The following is a 16,145-nucleotide window of genomic DNA, read 5'->3' as shown; positions in this document are numbered from 1 at the left end:
GCTTTCCCAACTTGCAGGCCTAATCAGCTTGTGACCCAACATATGATTCTTTTTCATACAAACTACTTCTGAGAACTTTGGCAAAGACTTTACCCTTTACTGCACAAACTGCTCTTTCCTATCCAAGACAGCAGCCCATTGACTTTGGCCTAGGCCTATTGAACTGAATCGAGTCCTCTAGTGAACTGAAACTATTTGCACTGCCTAAGAAAGTGTTTGTGATCTATTTTATTAACTTGTGCCTTTTTACTCCTATTTAAAGTGATTGAAATGCCATTTTGCTCCTATTTCAGGGGAGCCTAATTTACTCAGAAACGTATTGGTTTGGTACTGAAGTGTGTTTGTGAATAATATTAAGTTACCTCCTTCTAGTGAATGTTTTCTAAATGATTGTGTAATAAATTAATAAGTGTTTTAACAAGGAACCTTGAGTGCAAGTGTCTACTTGAACCACTGCGATTGAAAGACCTCTGTGTAACATCATTTACTGCTCACATTCTCTCTTGAGATAAGCCTGGCTGCTCAGCTCGCTACCAAAAACTGTAGTACAGACTTATACCAAAGGTTGGTTTTGCTTATACCTGTAGTTCTAATTGTATTTGGTGGTCCCAGAGGGTACTGCATGCAAATCTGCCTAACAGCAAGCTTTCCAAAGTATGTTACCTATGTACCTGCTATGTCCCCATATAAACTATTATGTAGTTCCTCCAACAAGAGGCGAGCTTTCCAAAGTATGTATTCTCTTGCACTTTCATAGCCTAATGTTTGCCTGCTCAGTAACTAAGCAATTTGTCTGATCTCTGCACTTATTTTAACCGTAACCTTAAGTTAAAGCACCTAGCTACCTTAGGGCTTTGTGCGCTATGTAAGTACCAAAATAAAATAAATAAGTACCTGTGCATGCATAGTAAGGGGAATTCGAATAAAAGTCTAAAGTTAATGGATTTAGAAGGCCTTACATATCAAAATATAATGACTTATTTTCTGATAAGTACTTTTGCATTTTTGGATTGAATGTAGGGTATAATGCATAGTGTTTATTCCCCTAAAGGGTAGTAGTTCACCACAATGAGCATAGATTGTCTGGTGGGGCAGGTGGAAGTTAATTTTGGGCTCTGGCTGTGTGAGGAGTTTGAGGAAGACAGGGGGTAGACCTCTGGGAAGAATTACCAGGAATTCTGGTCTCCTGACCAGAATGCCTGACAAACACTGTTTTGCTGCCCAGACAGGGTTTGCCCCCATGGACAAAAGTCACAGCTGGTTACTGAGCACAACGCTTGAGCAAGTTACAGATTTGAGCTGAGTCTTAGCATGGCTGCCAACATACTAAGGGTAGTGAAATGGGTGCCTGGGGTCCTCATTTCTTTCAAACAAGCTTTTCTCTGTGCCCAAAGTTCTTGCCTCCTTGTAACCCTTAGCCGGAAGGGATGGAGGGATGCAGGGGGGATAGAGGGAGGGATGTAGAGAGGGAGGCAGAGAGAGGAGGATGCAGGAAGGGAGAATTAATATATACCAGGTTGTCTTACCTTTTAAGGCCTTTTCCTCTCTTCCAACCCCAGACTAACCAAATCCCCTCTAAGATCTACTATGCTACACTAAACTCACAAATCTCCCACAGGCATCCACCACAGGCCTAGTCATTACCACATGACAGTTAATAGAGCTATGTCTATGCTCTCCTCTCTAGCCCTATCACACTTCACCAACCTCACACTTCAGTGACTAACCAAACTCATAGTCGTGTTGTCTATCAGATCTTGGGATCTTCCCTCTAGATGGCATACTCCCAAGTGTTTCTGCCGAATGCATAGAAAGCATATTGACACTTAGGATCTAGTTACTTCAACCTGCACCCATCAACACCACACGTTTCACATTTACTTATCCCACTAACATACCCTAGCACCCTCTTTACTTACAGTGCCACGCTAGGAGGGCAAGAAAAATGGCATAAGGGCACTCTATAAAACCACTTTCCTTTACATTACAATGCTGTTGGGGCCAAAGGAGCTCTGAATCCAATTCCTGCTACATTTCCTCTTAGTGGCTCCTCCATGAAAGTTAATGATCACCGTTGCTTTGATGAGAGACTGGATAGTTGCTTATATTCCTTTTCCTCTCCTGTCCCTTTAATGGTGTTGAGATCCTGTCCTTAGGCTCTATACTAATCATGTTCTACTTAATGGACACCTCTAGTGGTTTCTCTGGTGACCTTCATCCTCTTGAACCAACATCTCACTGGTCGTGGGTCAAATTCACCAACTATTCCTCCACCATCTGGGTTTGTGGTGTTAGACCAGTTCCCTCCTAGTTGCCAGTGCCAGGACAATGATTGTTTTTCCCCTCATATTTAGGTTTGAGGTGCAGTTAAGCAAATGGTTTTAAGTAAAATGTACATGTGAATGAGGTGCTTGAAGTCTCGTGTTCATTGCTAAATGAGCTCATCTGCTTTCTATCTTTGCTTGCAGGTGATGCTTTCTGAAGATAGTGACTTTGGGGTGACACCAGACGAGGAAGCCTTGGGATGCTATCCGTCTGACCCCATGCTGTGCAGCGAAGCAGTGGATGGGAAGATTCCTCACTCTTTAGAGACACTTTACCATCAGGCAGATTGCACCAATGCCAACGAAGCTCTGCTGGTGGTGCTACATCTGCTGATGTTGGAGACTGGGTACCTTCCGAAGGTAATGTTGAATCAAGACCCAAGGGAATGAGGGAGTTGGTATTTGGGTGACACCCATCTTTCCAAGAGGGACAAGCAGCGCAAAAGGGGGGGGAGAGGAAAGCCAGCAAATGCACAATGCTGGTCTAACTTTTTGACTTGTACTCTTCTGTCCACTCCTTGTACTGTATCTTCTTGTCTGCCTCCTGCCTGCTTCCCTCTTGACCATGCCATATTGTCTCTTTCCCCTTCATTATAATTGGCTCTTATCCTTGGACCAAACCCTCTTAGCTTGTCCCCCTGGACCATGCTATTGTCTCTCCTTCTCCATTACTATACGTTTACTGAGCCCCCTTCTCATCTGCCTGCTCCATACCCTTCTATCTACTTCTCCTGTACTTTATCCTCTTCCCCTCTTCCATTTCCTCTGGCCTTCTCCTTCTGTATATTGCCCTTTCCTGCTCTTCCCTCCTAAACAAGAATCTAATTATGTCTGTCTACCTTTTTTTCTCTGTACCATGCTCACTTTTCTCGTTACCTCGGTGCACAGCTTATTGTCCATTGAATGCTGCTTGTTCCCCCTGTGCTGTGCGAGTTTGCCTCCTCTGCTTCTATCATAACCTCCAGTTTCATTCCCTTTTACTGTAGCTTTTATCATTGTTCTCCTGTACTAAACATTCCGGTCCCCTACACCTGTTACGATACATTGTCTCCCATGCCTTCACAGCGCACTCTTTTCTCTGCACCAAACAGTATTCTCTGCTGCTTCTGTGGGTATACACTCTTGTCCTTTTTATGTGTACTCCCCAACTACAGTTTTACCCACTTGCCTGTTCACCCTGGAAATCTATTGCTAGAAAAATAAGATCTTAAAAACGCACTTATATACTGTTTTTTTTTCTTCTGTCATTTCCCTCTGATGTGCATATTTTCATATTTCACTTAATTCCGACTGGATGCTCGTCCTCTATCTCTGATTTATGGAAGCTGCACAGCCTTTGAAACTTGATCCTCCACGTCCTTGATAGGTTTTTATCCCTGGCATTGATCCAAGACATTCTGGTGGCTGTGTGTATGGAAGGGCTTGCAGGCAGGGGTTATGTTATTGTGATTTACACCATGGACAGCTGCCATTTTCGTTGTCTCAAGGCGCTCTGACGGATCTGAAAAGGAAGGAGGGCTTAGAGGGATCGAGAGGGAAAGAGCGCAGGAGAGCTTTGATGTGCTGGTAGTAGCTTCAGTTCGGGAAAAACGGTCACTCTGTGCTGGTTTGTTTTTAGTTGGTAGACGGTATGTGTGGTTTGGTGTACGAGTGTGTATGGGTGATTTGTGTGTAATTGGTTTAGTTTTCTGTTGCGTGTTGTGGAGTGTGTTCAGTTTGTGGTTGTTTTAGGTTTCTGCTGTGGTAGACGTATGAGTGTGTTTTGTGCAGTGTTTGAGGGTCAGTGTGCAGGATATTGAAGAGTTTGTGGTAGGGTTAGTGGAGATTTGTCTGTGTTCTTTTGCTCCATGGTTATGTTGATCTGTTGAGTTCATACTATTCTATGGTGATTTGTGGTAGAATGTTTTATTTTGTTGGGCGGTCTTGTTTTGGTTAATCAATTTACAGTTATTTTGGTGTTTCCATTGTGATGTGTTAGCAGTTTTCCTTTGAGTTTTCCTCTTTAGCTCTGTGAGTTAAAGAGCCATGTTCTCAGCACTTTTCTGAACTTTAGGTGATCTTCTGTTGTTCGTGTTTCCTTTGGGAGGGAGTTTCAAAGTTTTGCTGCAATGCAGGAGAACGCTGTTTCCCTAAATTTCCACATGAGTATTGTTTAGGTTCAAGGCAAATGTTGTTGCTGGACCTAAGTGTTCGGTTTGGTTTGTAGATGGAAATTCTTTCCTGTATGAATTGTGCTCCTTGTCTGTGGATTGCTCTGTGTGTTATGCAGAGCGTTTTGAGGAAAATTAGTTTTTGGAACGGGCGCCAATTTAGGGTTCTCAGTGCTGGTGTGGTGTGTTCTCCCTAAGTTACGGATTATAGAGATAAACCAGCGTTCAGCGCTCCCCGAATGTTTTATAAGTGCATTAGTGAAATAACACCTTACAACTTTACATTAAAGGAGAGTTCCGGGACTTTTTTTTTATTGTCCCTACGGGTCGGCCATGTGTTTGTAAGCATAAATCGGTAGATCGTAGGAAACTTTCCTATGGACCTTACCCGACTTTTCGCCCATTATCGCACTCGAAATCAGCCTCCATTTTGTGATAATCCTATCATTTCGCCCCATCGACCTGGCTCACCTGCCTTTGCGGCACTAAATCAAATCCCCCGCCCCTGAAACAGACTTTATCAAAACATTCATATTCCCCGCCTCTATCCGTGACGTGACTGAGCTGCGTAGGCAAACGCGCCCAGGCGTCTTCTACGCGACTCCACACAGACCCCGGAAATCAACACAGATCAGCTCACAATACAGCGCGCCACAATTCGGAATATGAAACTGTACTTTGAAATCAAACCGCAAGATTGTAAATGTGGTAAAGTACATTTATTTGACATCAAATGTTTAGAGAATATTCAGCGATTTGCATTTTTATTTGCTCACGTTCCAAAAAGTTTGTATTGAGGAACGCGATGGTCCTTTGCTGTACACAGGGTCTTAGAGCATCTCACAATACAGCGCCACAATTCGGAATGTGAAACCGTGGTTTAAAAGCAAACGGCAAGATTGTACATTTGGCAAAGTACGTTTATTGGACATCAAATGTTTAGAGAATATTCAGCGATTTGCATTTTTCTTTGCTCTCGATCCAAATTAGTTCGTCTTGAGGGAAGCGATGTTCGTGTGCAGTACACAGGGTGTTGGTTTACGATAAAAATAAGCTCTTCGGTCGCACTGATAATCGCATGGCTGTTCCAACAACGAGGCACTAGGCCACCACAACGGTAGGTATGTTGCATCTAACCGTTAGTACCGCGTAAGGGCATACTTGTACTTGGCGATCGTCCCATAAAATGGTCAGGGTGGTAACGTTGTTCACGCGGAGAAGCAACTGGCGGCTGTAGAAGCCGTCCGCCGGTGTCTGGTACTCGTGACACAGACAGTAGTGAATGATGTACCTAAAAACATAAAAAATGAAATTAGTCTCACCATCAGATCCTTATTAAAATTATTCATTTCATAGCGAGGACAGCGCTACTGGGTGTACACAAGTGTTTAAAGGCGTGGCGAGGCATGGAGGGGGGGGGGAGTGGAGTACAAGGTAAGTAGCATAAAATAATAAATAAATAGGGCCAGCTGGTGGCAAGTGCAAGGTAAGTGCAGAACAAGTGCTGGGAAGGGGGGGCTGTAGGATACTGAGACAGTCCCCCAGTGCAGGGGTTGACAGGGAGGCAGTGCAGGTGGAGAGTGGAAGGGCCCAGGACTGAGGTCGCAGACAGTGAACCAGTTGTAGCAGGGGAGAGGGAGAGAGAAAGCAGAAGCAAAGAGGAAGGTTTTGAGGTGCTTCAGTAAAAGCAGATGTTTCTCCTCAAGATAGTGCGCGGTAGAAAACAATATGCCACATAGAACGAACAAGTACAACTGAACCCGTCTTTAAAGCCACTGTATAGTAATGAAATTGCGGTATAAACTCATCAAAAGTTACTTACATTATATTTGCATTTTCCATTGTGTCTCTGTGTAGGGCAGACCCGAAACACCACTCCTTCTTTGCCGACGTTACTTCTTCTAATGAACGTGGCTCATCGTTTCGTTTCTGAAATTTTATTCATTATCTTTTCTTAGTCTTTCAGGATGGTCCCGGCCTGTCAAGGTCAAATCACAATAGAACCTTATATTGGGTCGTGGGCCGTTCCGCCACCCGAGCAAAACATCAAAGCAGCTGACCTTCACTTTGAGCGAGCACACATTTCTAGTTAGCTGCAGTTAGTTTTAGGGACATCTTGTCTGCGTGCCTTTTTTTTTATTGTCCCTATGGGTCGGCCATGTGTTTGTAATACGGAAACATTCTATAATTTTTGTAAAAATGATTTATATTACTGTTTGGTTTAATTGCAATGGGCCTGCAACATGAGGAGACTCGAGAGAACAGACAATCAAATTACAATCATTTAAACCGTGATGTGTATTTCTCAATGAGCTCTGCTTTAGGTGGACATGGAACAGAGGCAATGTTGGGTGGCAATGCAGTTGTCCCCTGCATAGGTTCGTTCACCACTCCATGTATGTGCCTATCGAGGACATCTACGATAAGTCTCTCAATAAACTCATATTGCATATCCTCAAACACTGGTTTGATCACCCATTGTTTACTTCTTTTAGTGAAGGCCTTATTGTAGCGAAGCGTCCCTAAAGTTCCGGTCGTCCTACTTTGTTGACGGCCAACATTATGGTTATGTGCCAAGACCGCTAAAAGAGTCCGATTTATCATGCCTTCCATGCCAAAATGCAATCTTTTGGGCCTGTACTTGAGGCACATATTGTGGAACACCTCCAAATCTCCTGTGTGGCAGAATTCCGTGAGTCCCCTCAAAGCTTTTGTTATAGTTTTATCAAATACAATCTTTTCAATGGCTTTGTGAGTGGGTGATGAAGGAATCAACCACTTCTTCTTCCGTGCCTCCTCTGTGGACAAATGGCCATGTTCACATTTGTGGAAATGTTCATTTGTCGACCATCGATGTACGTTGCTACAGTGCAACATTACTGACCGCCATTTTTCCAGTAGAATTTCCAACGACCCTTCACATGTTTTTGAGCTCCACCAAAGATGGTTGCTGATTGACTTGGACCACTGTGAAATACCTTGCAATTCTTTTTTTTTACCTGCAGCCGACAATTTTTTATTGATTGATTTTGCAAGATGCCAAACGTCAAATTGGTGATTTATATTTTTGTACTCTTCTCTCATTGTCTTGGCAATTGAAACGTGTCTGTCCGTGGCTATCAGGTCGATCACCATTCCCCGCGATTGTAGTTCTTGCAATGATGCTACAAAGCCAACTTTCTCCATGGCCACTGAGGATGTACTTTGTGACACCTGCACGACCACCGAACTCACAATTTTCTTACTTTCCATGTCCTGAAAGTGGTAGGTGCAGTACTTGGCTGAAAATCCTGGGCTGTCGCACTGTCCATCACCGGCTAGCCTGAAGCGTTTGCCCGCGAATGTACTTTCCATTGACATTTTTTCCATTCTCCAAGCTTCACTGATGGCTGGAAATAGATAATCGGTTTGGTATTTGTAGAACTGACTTTTCGCAATGAAATGGATTCCCACAAACTGAAAGAAATACTGTAACTTTTTAAAACTTGAACCACTAAAAAGTGCGGCCGCTGCACAAAGTAGATTGCCTGCTGGCAGTTGCCCCAGCATGGGTTGTGCAGACCATGCGAACGGATGATATTGTGTACAGGTGGCATGTATTTTAAGGTTAGTGCCTCGAATTGCACGAGTCACATTAATCAATGGCTCCCCACATACTTCCCCACCAACCCAATGCCCACATTTCATCATCATAATAATATCCATCAAACAGCTATCGAATACAATGAATTTGGCCTCTTTCCTTATACTGTCACTCTGCATCCCAGCTGGTTCGGCCTGTAACGTTGAGGACATGTCACTCGCATGAAAGGTAGAATCTCTGATATCGTCTTCCGCTATGTTCAGTGATATTGATGGTGTTTCATTGTCGTCCACTTCATTCTCTTCCATTGCAACATCTGTTCCTTGTCTGGAGATGGGAGAAAAAAACAATGTCTTCAACTTTCTCGCGGTCTTAGTTTTTGCGGGTGTGGATTCTGTGAATTGATCTCCGACTGCATCCGAACTACCAGGAGGACATTCACTATCAATGGCTGGTGGTGGTATAGCTCCGTTGTCAATCACTTCATATTCTTCCCATTGGCACGATGCATCTCCAGTCTCAAGTCCCTGCCAAAAGGTTTGACAAGCAACATCTCTCGTTCGCTTCACTGTCTGTGTAGATCTAGTTCTTACACCCACTCGCAACTAGAGGACAGATTAGAAAAGGGATGTTCAGTTTAAACACAACTTACAGTATTGAACTATTGACAGTGAAAGACAACATAATATAGTGACCAGGACACTAACCTTCTTTTGCTTTCTTTTCTTTGAAACTTTCTTGCCTCGAACTTCAACATCTGGACGCTGTTGCTCCGACTCGTGTGTGCATGTCTCCACTTCCTCTCGCGCTGCAACGACTATATTTTCATGATAAGCACATCCATCACGCACTGACGCTCCATGGACTCCCTGAAACATAGAACTTTCATTAGTATGTATAATAATATTGAAAACACAAAATGTACTTGGGGACCAATACCCACGTACATCTCAATAGCAAAACACGAATGAACGCATTGTGTAGAACATTCAAACGACAATAGTTCACGCATTGTTGATCTAGTTAGATTGAACTGTCAAGATCCATACCTCGGGCTCCGCATAGACTTCCATTGATGATATTATTGAAGATGACGCTTCAGCAACTCCCTGAAACACAGTAATTGCATTAGTATGGTTTTCTATTTTGTTTAAAAGAACATAAACTTTCTGCAGGCGTCAACGGCTCATCTAAATAGACCTGCACAAATGATCAGTTGTCTAAAATAAATAATGGATATCTAAATATGATTCGATTTGCTCCATCGTTGGAAGTGTCACCACCCAGAGATCTGCATCAACTACTAGGGGTGATGTTCTTGTTGAAGAAGCTCCGTCAGCTCCCTGAAACATAGTACTTGCGTTAATAAAGAAGGAAGTATAGCGGATGTAATCACGTCATTTGATCTCGCATGATTGATCTGTCAGTATCCATACCTCGAAATGCATAAGAACATCAAGGGACGCTGTAACTGCGGTGCACACTTCTGCAAGCTGTTGCGCCGACCCGTAACTGCATGCTCCCCCTTCTTCTTGGACTAATGCTCCATCGACTCCCTGAAACATAGGACTTTCATTAGTAATGAACACAATATTGAAAAAAGAAGACACATAGGAGGGCGACGACAGAAGGACATACCAATGACTAAAAACGAAAGAAACATTGTGTGTAACAATCACGCTACAAGAATGCAAGATCTGATGATCTCCATCGATGGAACTGTCCGGAAACGTACCTCGAGCATCTGAGTGACATCTACGGTTGTCGTCAATGCGTTGGACTCCTCAGCATCTCCCTGAAAGACAGTACTTGCATTATTTTGGATAACAATAATTATAACTGAAAACAAAGACTAGAGGACGAGTACTGTGGTGTACCATTAGGTAAAATAATTACACGATCAATTAAAACTATTGATTTACATGCCTAAAACAAGTCAGTGTCAAAGTAGCTAAGTAAGATTACCCGATAGGCGCTTGAAGTGGCTGATGACTGCAATAACGACACGGATGGAGAATCTTCCGCCTTCATATTGAGTGGATACATAAATGGGGAAATTATTGTTAGCTAATGCTACACACTACCGCAAGGCCGAGAGACAAATACGTAAACTTGACTCACCAGTGGAGGGATGTGGACGAATAGAGTGGGAATAGCGGTTGAGAGCAATTTTCGCCTCGCTCGCGGTGTTTTCTTCTTTATTAGCAATGATGTGGAGTACATGTCTGGGCTAAAGTGCCTGCTGCAGATGCGGTATCGATCACCCCTCTTGTCCGCAAAGACTTCTAGGACTCTACTTTCTAGCTCAGAGGCTGGATATCCGCAATATCGGACCCATTCTCTTATCTGATCTATTGTCTTAGGGAAAACATGCATTATAGTATCTTCAGATTTGTTATGGGTCTTCGAAGGGCAACCGCCAATGGAACAGGCAGGCATTATGGAAAGTTCTGAAAAGTAAAGATCAACAATTCTCTATGAATACCAATGTGTTAAAACATTAAATGACACATAAAAGGTTCAATGCAAGGTCCGTTTTGGTTCTTGGAACTATACACGTTATTCACATGCGGATAAGTATTTCAATAACTTTCAAAAAATAGAAAAAGTAATTTGACTAAACTCAGAACATGTGACTAGTTCCTTGCATGTACTGTCGTGAACGAAAAGAAAACATGGATGCAATTTGATGACTACTAGCAAATAGATATAAATTAAAAAATTGGACGCAAAATGATTATGGTACATGGACTTACCTTGACGAACAAACAGTTAGATGCAGGGATCAGAGTAGTTTCTTGTCGTAGAACAGGGAGCAGTTCACAGGTTTCAAACTGACGAGTTTGCTCAAAGTGGTCACGGAAGTTCACAGAGACGAAGAGCAGATAACCAGCACCTTCACGGGTTGACTAGCAAAGCGCAAAGAAGTTCTCATTAGAAATATGAAGTGGGTTATAAAGAATTCGAAACAGGGGTGTGTTTGTGAATGAATGACGTGTATATGTCGTGGCATTATGCGGATTGCAGGGGGGCGTCCAGCGTGAGGGGGGATGCTTGGCAGGAGACACGGGGTCTGGAGGTAGACATGGGAACAACAACCCATGCTCTATAGACCACTTTGAAGTGTACATGGTCTTTGGCACCTCTTGGCCTTTATCGCTCCCTGACAGCTCCACTTGCCAGCACAAGTACCCCGGTGCGAACTGCCTTTGATAGGGCGGGGGGGTGGATCGGGGCGGTGGTCGTGCAGACAAGACACAGGAAGACTCGTGAATGGAGACACACTTATGTGGATTGCAGGGGGCCGTCCAGCGTGAGGGGGGATGCTTGGCAGGAGACACGGGGTCTGGAGGTAGACATGGGAACAACAACCCATGCTCTATAGACCACTTTGAAGTGTACATGGTCTTTGGCACCTCTTGGCCTTTATCGCTCCCTGACAGCTCCACTTGCCAGCACAAGTACCCCGGTGCGAACTGCCTTTGATAGGGCGGGGGGGTGGATCGGGGCGGTGGTCGTGCAGACAAGACCCGTTTGCCGCAGGGCCTCACCAAGGAGAGGCCATCTAACTGAATGTAAGAGGATGGCTGCAGGATCTACTACATGGAAGGCAGGGGGGTGAGTTTATAAATACCTCACCCTCCCAGGAGAATATACACTAGATTCATTTAAAAAATCAAAACAACCATTGTTAAAATATATGTTGGGCTTTATTTTAGATTTTAATTAAACATAAATAATAAACATTACACATTGTAAAGTTGAGGTTGCAGCACATCGAGGGAAAATCCGCGGTATTGTCCACTGTCACTGGGGAAATGTTGTCTAATGGCAAGTACCGCACAGGCAGGTATTACTCTCCGAACGCGGTGTCCGAGCCTCCCGTGAAGCCACCAAGTGAAGCAACGATAGGCCACCAGCCTGTACCACCTGTGAAAAAAAAAGATGCAAACTGTATTAAACTGACCAAACTTTCTTATCAATGTCGATTCAGGTAACACATGTCATTTTTCTTAGAAAAAAATTATATCTAGAAAATGCACTATATGGAACAAATTTACATGCGTTCGAATGATATGTAAATGTAATTTTATATGTGGGAGACGACCATGAAATAGTGGTGGCATCACTGACATCACAAACAGAGTATACTTACTCGTTACTCGGATTACGCGGACGAACAGTGCCACGAAGTTCGTGCATAAGCACCATCATCATCCTCAACACTGTCCGTGGGAGGCAGGCTTCCCTGAACTCTGGCAGCTCGGTGATGCATTGCGGACTTTGCTCGCCTTCCTGCAGACTTTGCTCGCTTTCCGAAATGTAGGCCAAGCACCCGGAATTTTCACGGCAGCAGCAGTTCTCCTCCTCAGTTGGCATTAGCTCGCACCGATTGCACGTGCACCAGGTGGAGACGCCGTCCATGCGACATGGTCCAGGCTCTTCATCCGTTGACTGGTCCTCCCAACTGCCGTCTGAATCCCCATCGTTTTCGCGTGCTTGCCTTTCCAGTAGTTCCTCCTCGGTGTACTCGGGCTCGTACATATACGGCATTATTGTGGCCATTGTGCGGTAAAGATAGTAAAATAATTTACAGAGATGGTACAGGTGTTCACACGGGCTACAAGCGGCGAAGGTAGCTGACCAGAGCACTGAAACGAGTCACAGAATACTCAAAGTAACACAGAGAGAGGAATGGAATCGAAAATCTGCTGCTGTATGTTGTGAAACGGTCTGTTTATACTTATTGGGGAAAGAGGCGTCCTGCCATTTCCATGGCAACACGTCAATAGCTGAGGCGCAGCGATTGTTGACACGAGACGTGCTTGAAATGGGCAGTACGCGTCTGCTGATGTCAGGCTCAGGGGCGGGTGATTTGATTTAGTGCCGCAAAGGCAGGTGAGCCAGGTCGATGCGGCGGAATGATAGGATTATCACAAAATGGAGGCTGATTTCGAGTGCGATAATGGGCGAAAAGTCGGGTAAGGTCCATAGGAAAGTTTCCTACGATCTACCGATTTATGCTTACAAACACATGGCCGACCCGTAGGGACAATAAAAAAAAAGTCCCGGAACTCTCCTTTAATACAATTAGTACAGTGTAATTGGTTAATCTTCAAAAAGTAATATTTAATTGACATAAACACAATCCAGCCAACACGTGTTTCTCAAGGCTGGTATTAGTATCAAACATATCATAATCAAATAATATTAATTGCAAATTGTAATGTATACATACCAATGTCAGGTAAGGGAGATTGGCAGAAGGAAAAGAACAAACAAAGTGTTATGTATGGACACTCGTTCCTCGCTAAACCACGGGCTCATTTCCCTTTAAGGAAGGCGAAACCTGGTACCTGGAAATTGGCATGGCAACGCTGGCGTCCACTCTACTCCTCCCTCGGACCACGTCGAGTAGTGCGCTGGATTGTCACGTGAATTGCTTCCTTATTAGCGCCTCCTCCTACTGGTTCGGTGCTTCTGATCACAGATTAGTGGCGTTTGGAATTCTGTTTACCCATATCTGGTTCTTGTTCTCCCCGTTCCTGTCCTTGTTACCCTGTTCTTTCCTCCACAGTGATTGATCCCCTTGGCTCCTCGACGCGGACTGTTTATTGGATTGCCTTTTTCTTGCCGCCTTGCCTGGAATTGCCTCGTCTGGTTTCTTGATCTCGGATTGCTATTGGACCTCTCTTGCCTGCTCCTTGGATACCTCGTTTTCTTCAGGTCAGACCTCATCCTCTTCAATATTCTGTCCTTGGGATTTCTGGAACTTTGAACTGTAGTAGTGGTACACGGACTAGAGACTTCCTGTGTGTACTAGCGTCCTCGTGCCGTCGGGATAGTCTTGGACTGCTTCTTGTGGATTGCTTGGATTCCGCCTGCGAATACTATCCTTCTCCTGGGACACAAACACCGGTAAGCGGTTAACCTTTTACTGATAAGACTGGATAGAAGGAGGGGGGTGGTCTTTGTCTTATTGTTATTGGCAGTTGTTATTACAAAACCTTCCTTTTTGCATTGCATGGTATATCACATTTTACAAATCTTGTGGTTGTGGTGTGTTGTTATCTCACCTATGCAGGTTTGGTTCTGAATTGCTGCATGATACCCTTATCCAAGTCTCCTTGACATCCCGCATTTCAACCCGAGTTGTTCCACGGAGACTCCAGGATTTCCATCGGCATCCATTCTTTTCTCCAATAGATCGCTCTGGTTCTTTCTAGTCAAAACCAGAGGGGTACATTGGGAAGAAGAATTCATCGGCTACACTACGAGGGCAAATCTGGAATCTGACAGAATCAGAAGCCATAATGGATGCCAATGAAACATTGGCCACCATCTTGCAATTGGTGGCCGATCTCCGCAATGATATGACCGCTGCCCATACTGCTACGCAGCGGCGCATAGATGATTTGCAAGCAGGGTTGTCGCCTCGGGGGGCCGAGGCGGCTCCTTTTGCGGGTATTCCTGATGCAGCTCCTCTCCCATCTCAACAGGGCACGGGTCCTGTATATATGACGGCACAGTTCCCCTTGGCTCCTCCTGAACGGTTCCATGGAGACCCCAAAACGTTCAGGACCTTCCTGAATCAGTGTAGACTGCACTTTCTTTGTCGTCCTGCCTCTTTTCCTGATGCAACTACCAAGGCAGCGTTTCTGTTGTCCCATTTAGGGGGCACTGCTGCCGCCTGGGCGAATCCACTGTTGGAAGAAGGGAGTCATCTTCTATATAATTGTGACGCATTAATAGATGCCATGAGTCGCGTCTTTGACACACGTTATGCGACACAAGCTACTGACTTAGAACTGCTCAATCTGCAACAAGGAGGTCTCTCTCTGCTAGCCTACGTGGCCAAATTTAACCAGTTGGTGGCAGAGACCGGTTGGCCTGAAGAAAAGAAGGCCTCCCTCTTCTATAAGGGCTTGTCTGATTCCTTGAAGGACACACTAGCAACTGTCCCAGTGATACCCAAGACATTCCCCGAACTATTGGATTTGGTTCTTCAGATCGATTCCAGACAGGCAGCGAGGAAAGGAGAGAAAATAACAGCTCCCCCGGTTTCTCTTGCTGTTCCTGTTCCTGCTTCGGGATCCTCTGAACCTATGCAAATAGGGGCTCTGAGAAGTCCTTTAACAGCAGAAATCAGGGAACACCGTAAAAAGAACGGTCTATGTTTTTATTGTGGAGCTTCCGATCACTTGCTCAGGGATTGCTCCAAAAGACCTACCAAGAAACAGGGAAACGCCAAAACCCGGTGACTGAAGGGATCCAGACGCCGGGTATTTCATCTACAGATCCTTCTTTGTGTAGCCCTTATTGTCTGAACGTGTCACTCATGGCCTCCGGTATTGAGAGAAAGCAGGTTAGCATGGTATTGGACACTGGAGCCACAGGGAATTACGTGGATGCCTCCCATGCGAGGGCATTGGGTCTCCCGATTGTCCTTAAACCATGTCCGGAAATGGTTAATGCTGTGGACGGTTCTTCTCTGGTGTCTGGGCTAGTGACAGAACGCACTATTGACTTGGTAATGACCACGGATTGTGGGCATCAGGAAAGTATATCCTTTGATCTTATTGCCGCCCCACAGTTCAGATTTATATTAGGTTTGCCCTGGTTCAGACTGCATAACCCATCAGTGGACTGGTATTCAGGGGACGTGTGTTTTCTCTCTGATTACTGTGATACTCATTGTCTAAAAACCCCTGCCATGGTCAATCCAGGCCGCGTTCTCTCTGAACTAGCTGGTACCGTAGGGGCAGTTATCAATACTACGCTTCCTGTGGCTTACCAAAAGTACAAGGATGTTTTCTGCTCAGGGGGTGGAGGTACTTCCACCCCATAGACCTTACGACTGTCCTATTGACTTGGTCCCTGGGGCCAAGGTACCTTCAGGACGCATCTACTCCTTGACCCCAAGGGAAGACCTGATTTTGAAGGACTATATCCAGAATTCCTTGGACTCCGGATTTATACGCCCTTCACGTTCACCCGCTGCCTCCCCATTATTTTTCGTTCCGAAGAAGGAGGGAGACCTTCGTCCTTGCATCGACTATCGGGCATTGAACGCAGTCACAATCAAGA

At 44.7% G+C, this 16,145-nt stretch overlaps 1 protein-coding gene across 3 annotated transcripts in view; it reads left to right on the top strand.

The window, feature by feature from the left end:
* FBXO7 (F-box protein 7) overlaps positions 1 to 16,145 on the top strand; it is a 415,977-nt gene that overhangs the window by 175,282 nt on the left and 224,550 nt on the right. For all 3 annotated transcript variants that reach the window (XM_069628791.1, XM_069628789.1, XM_069628790.1), the window contains exon 4: positions 2,469 to 2,684. In XM_069628791.1, coding sequence (XP_069484892.1) covers positions 2,469 to 2,684 — 216 coding nt within the window. The remainder of the gene's footprint in view (positions 1 to 2,468; positions 2,685 to 16,145) is intronic.

Source organism: Ambystoma mexicanum, chromosome 12 (genome assembly GCF_040938575.1).
Source record: "Ambystoma mexicanum isolate Mex_15411 chromosome 12, UKY_AmexF1_1, whole genome shotgun sequence".
Lineage (NCBI taxonomy): Eukaryota > Metazoa > Chordata > Amphibia > Caudata > Ambystomatidae > Ambystoma > Ambystoma mexicanum.
This window is presented reverse-complemented; position numbering and strand designations above follow the sequence as displayed.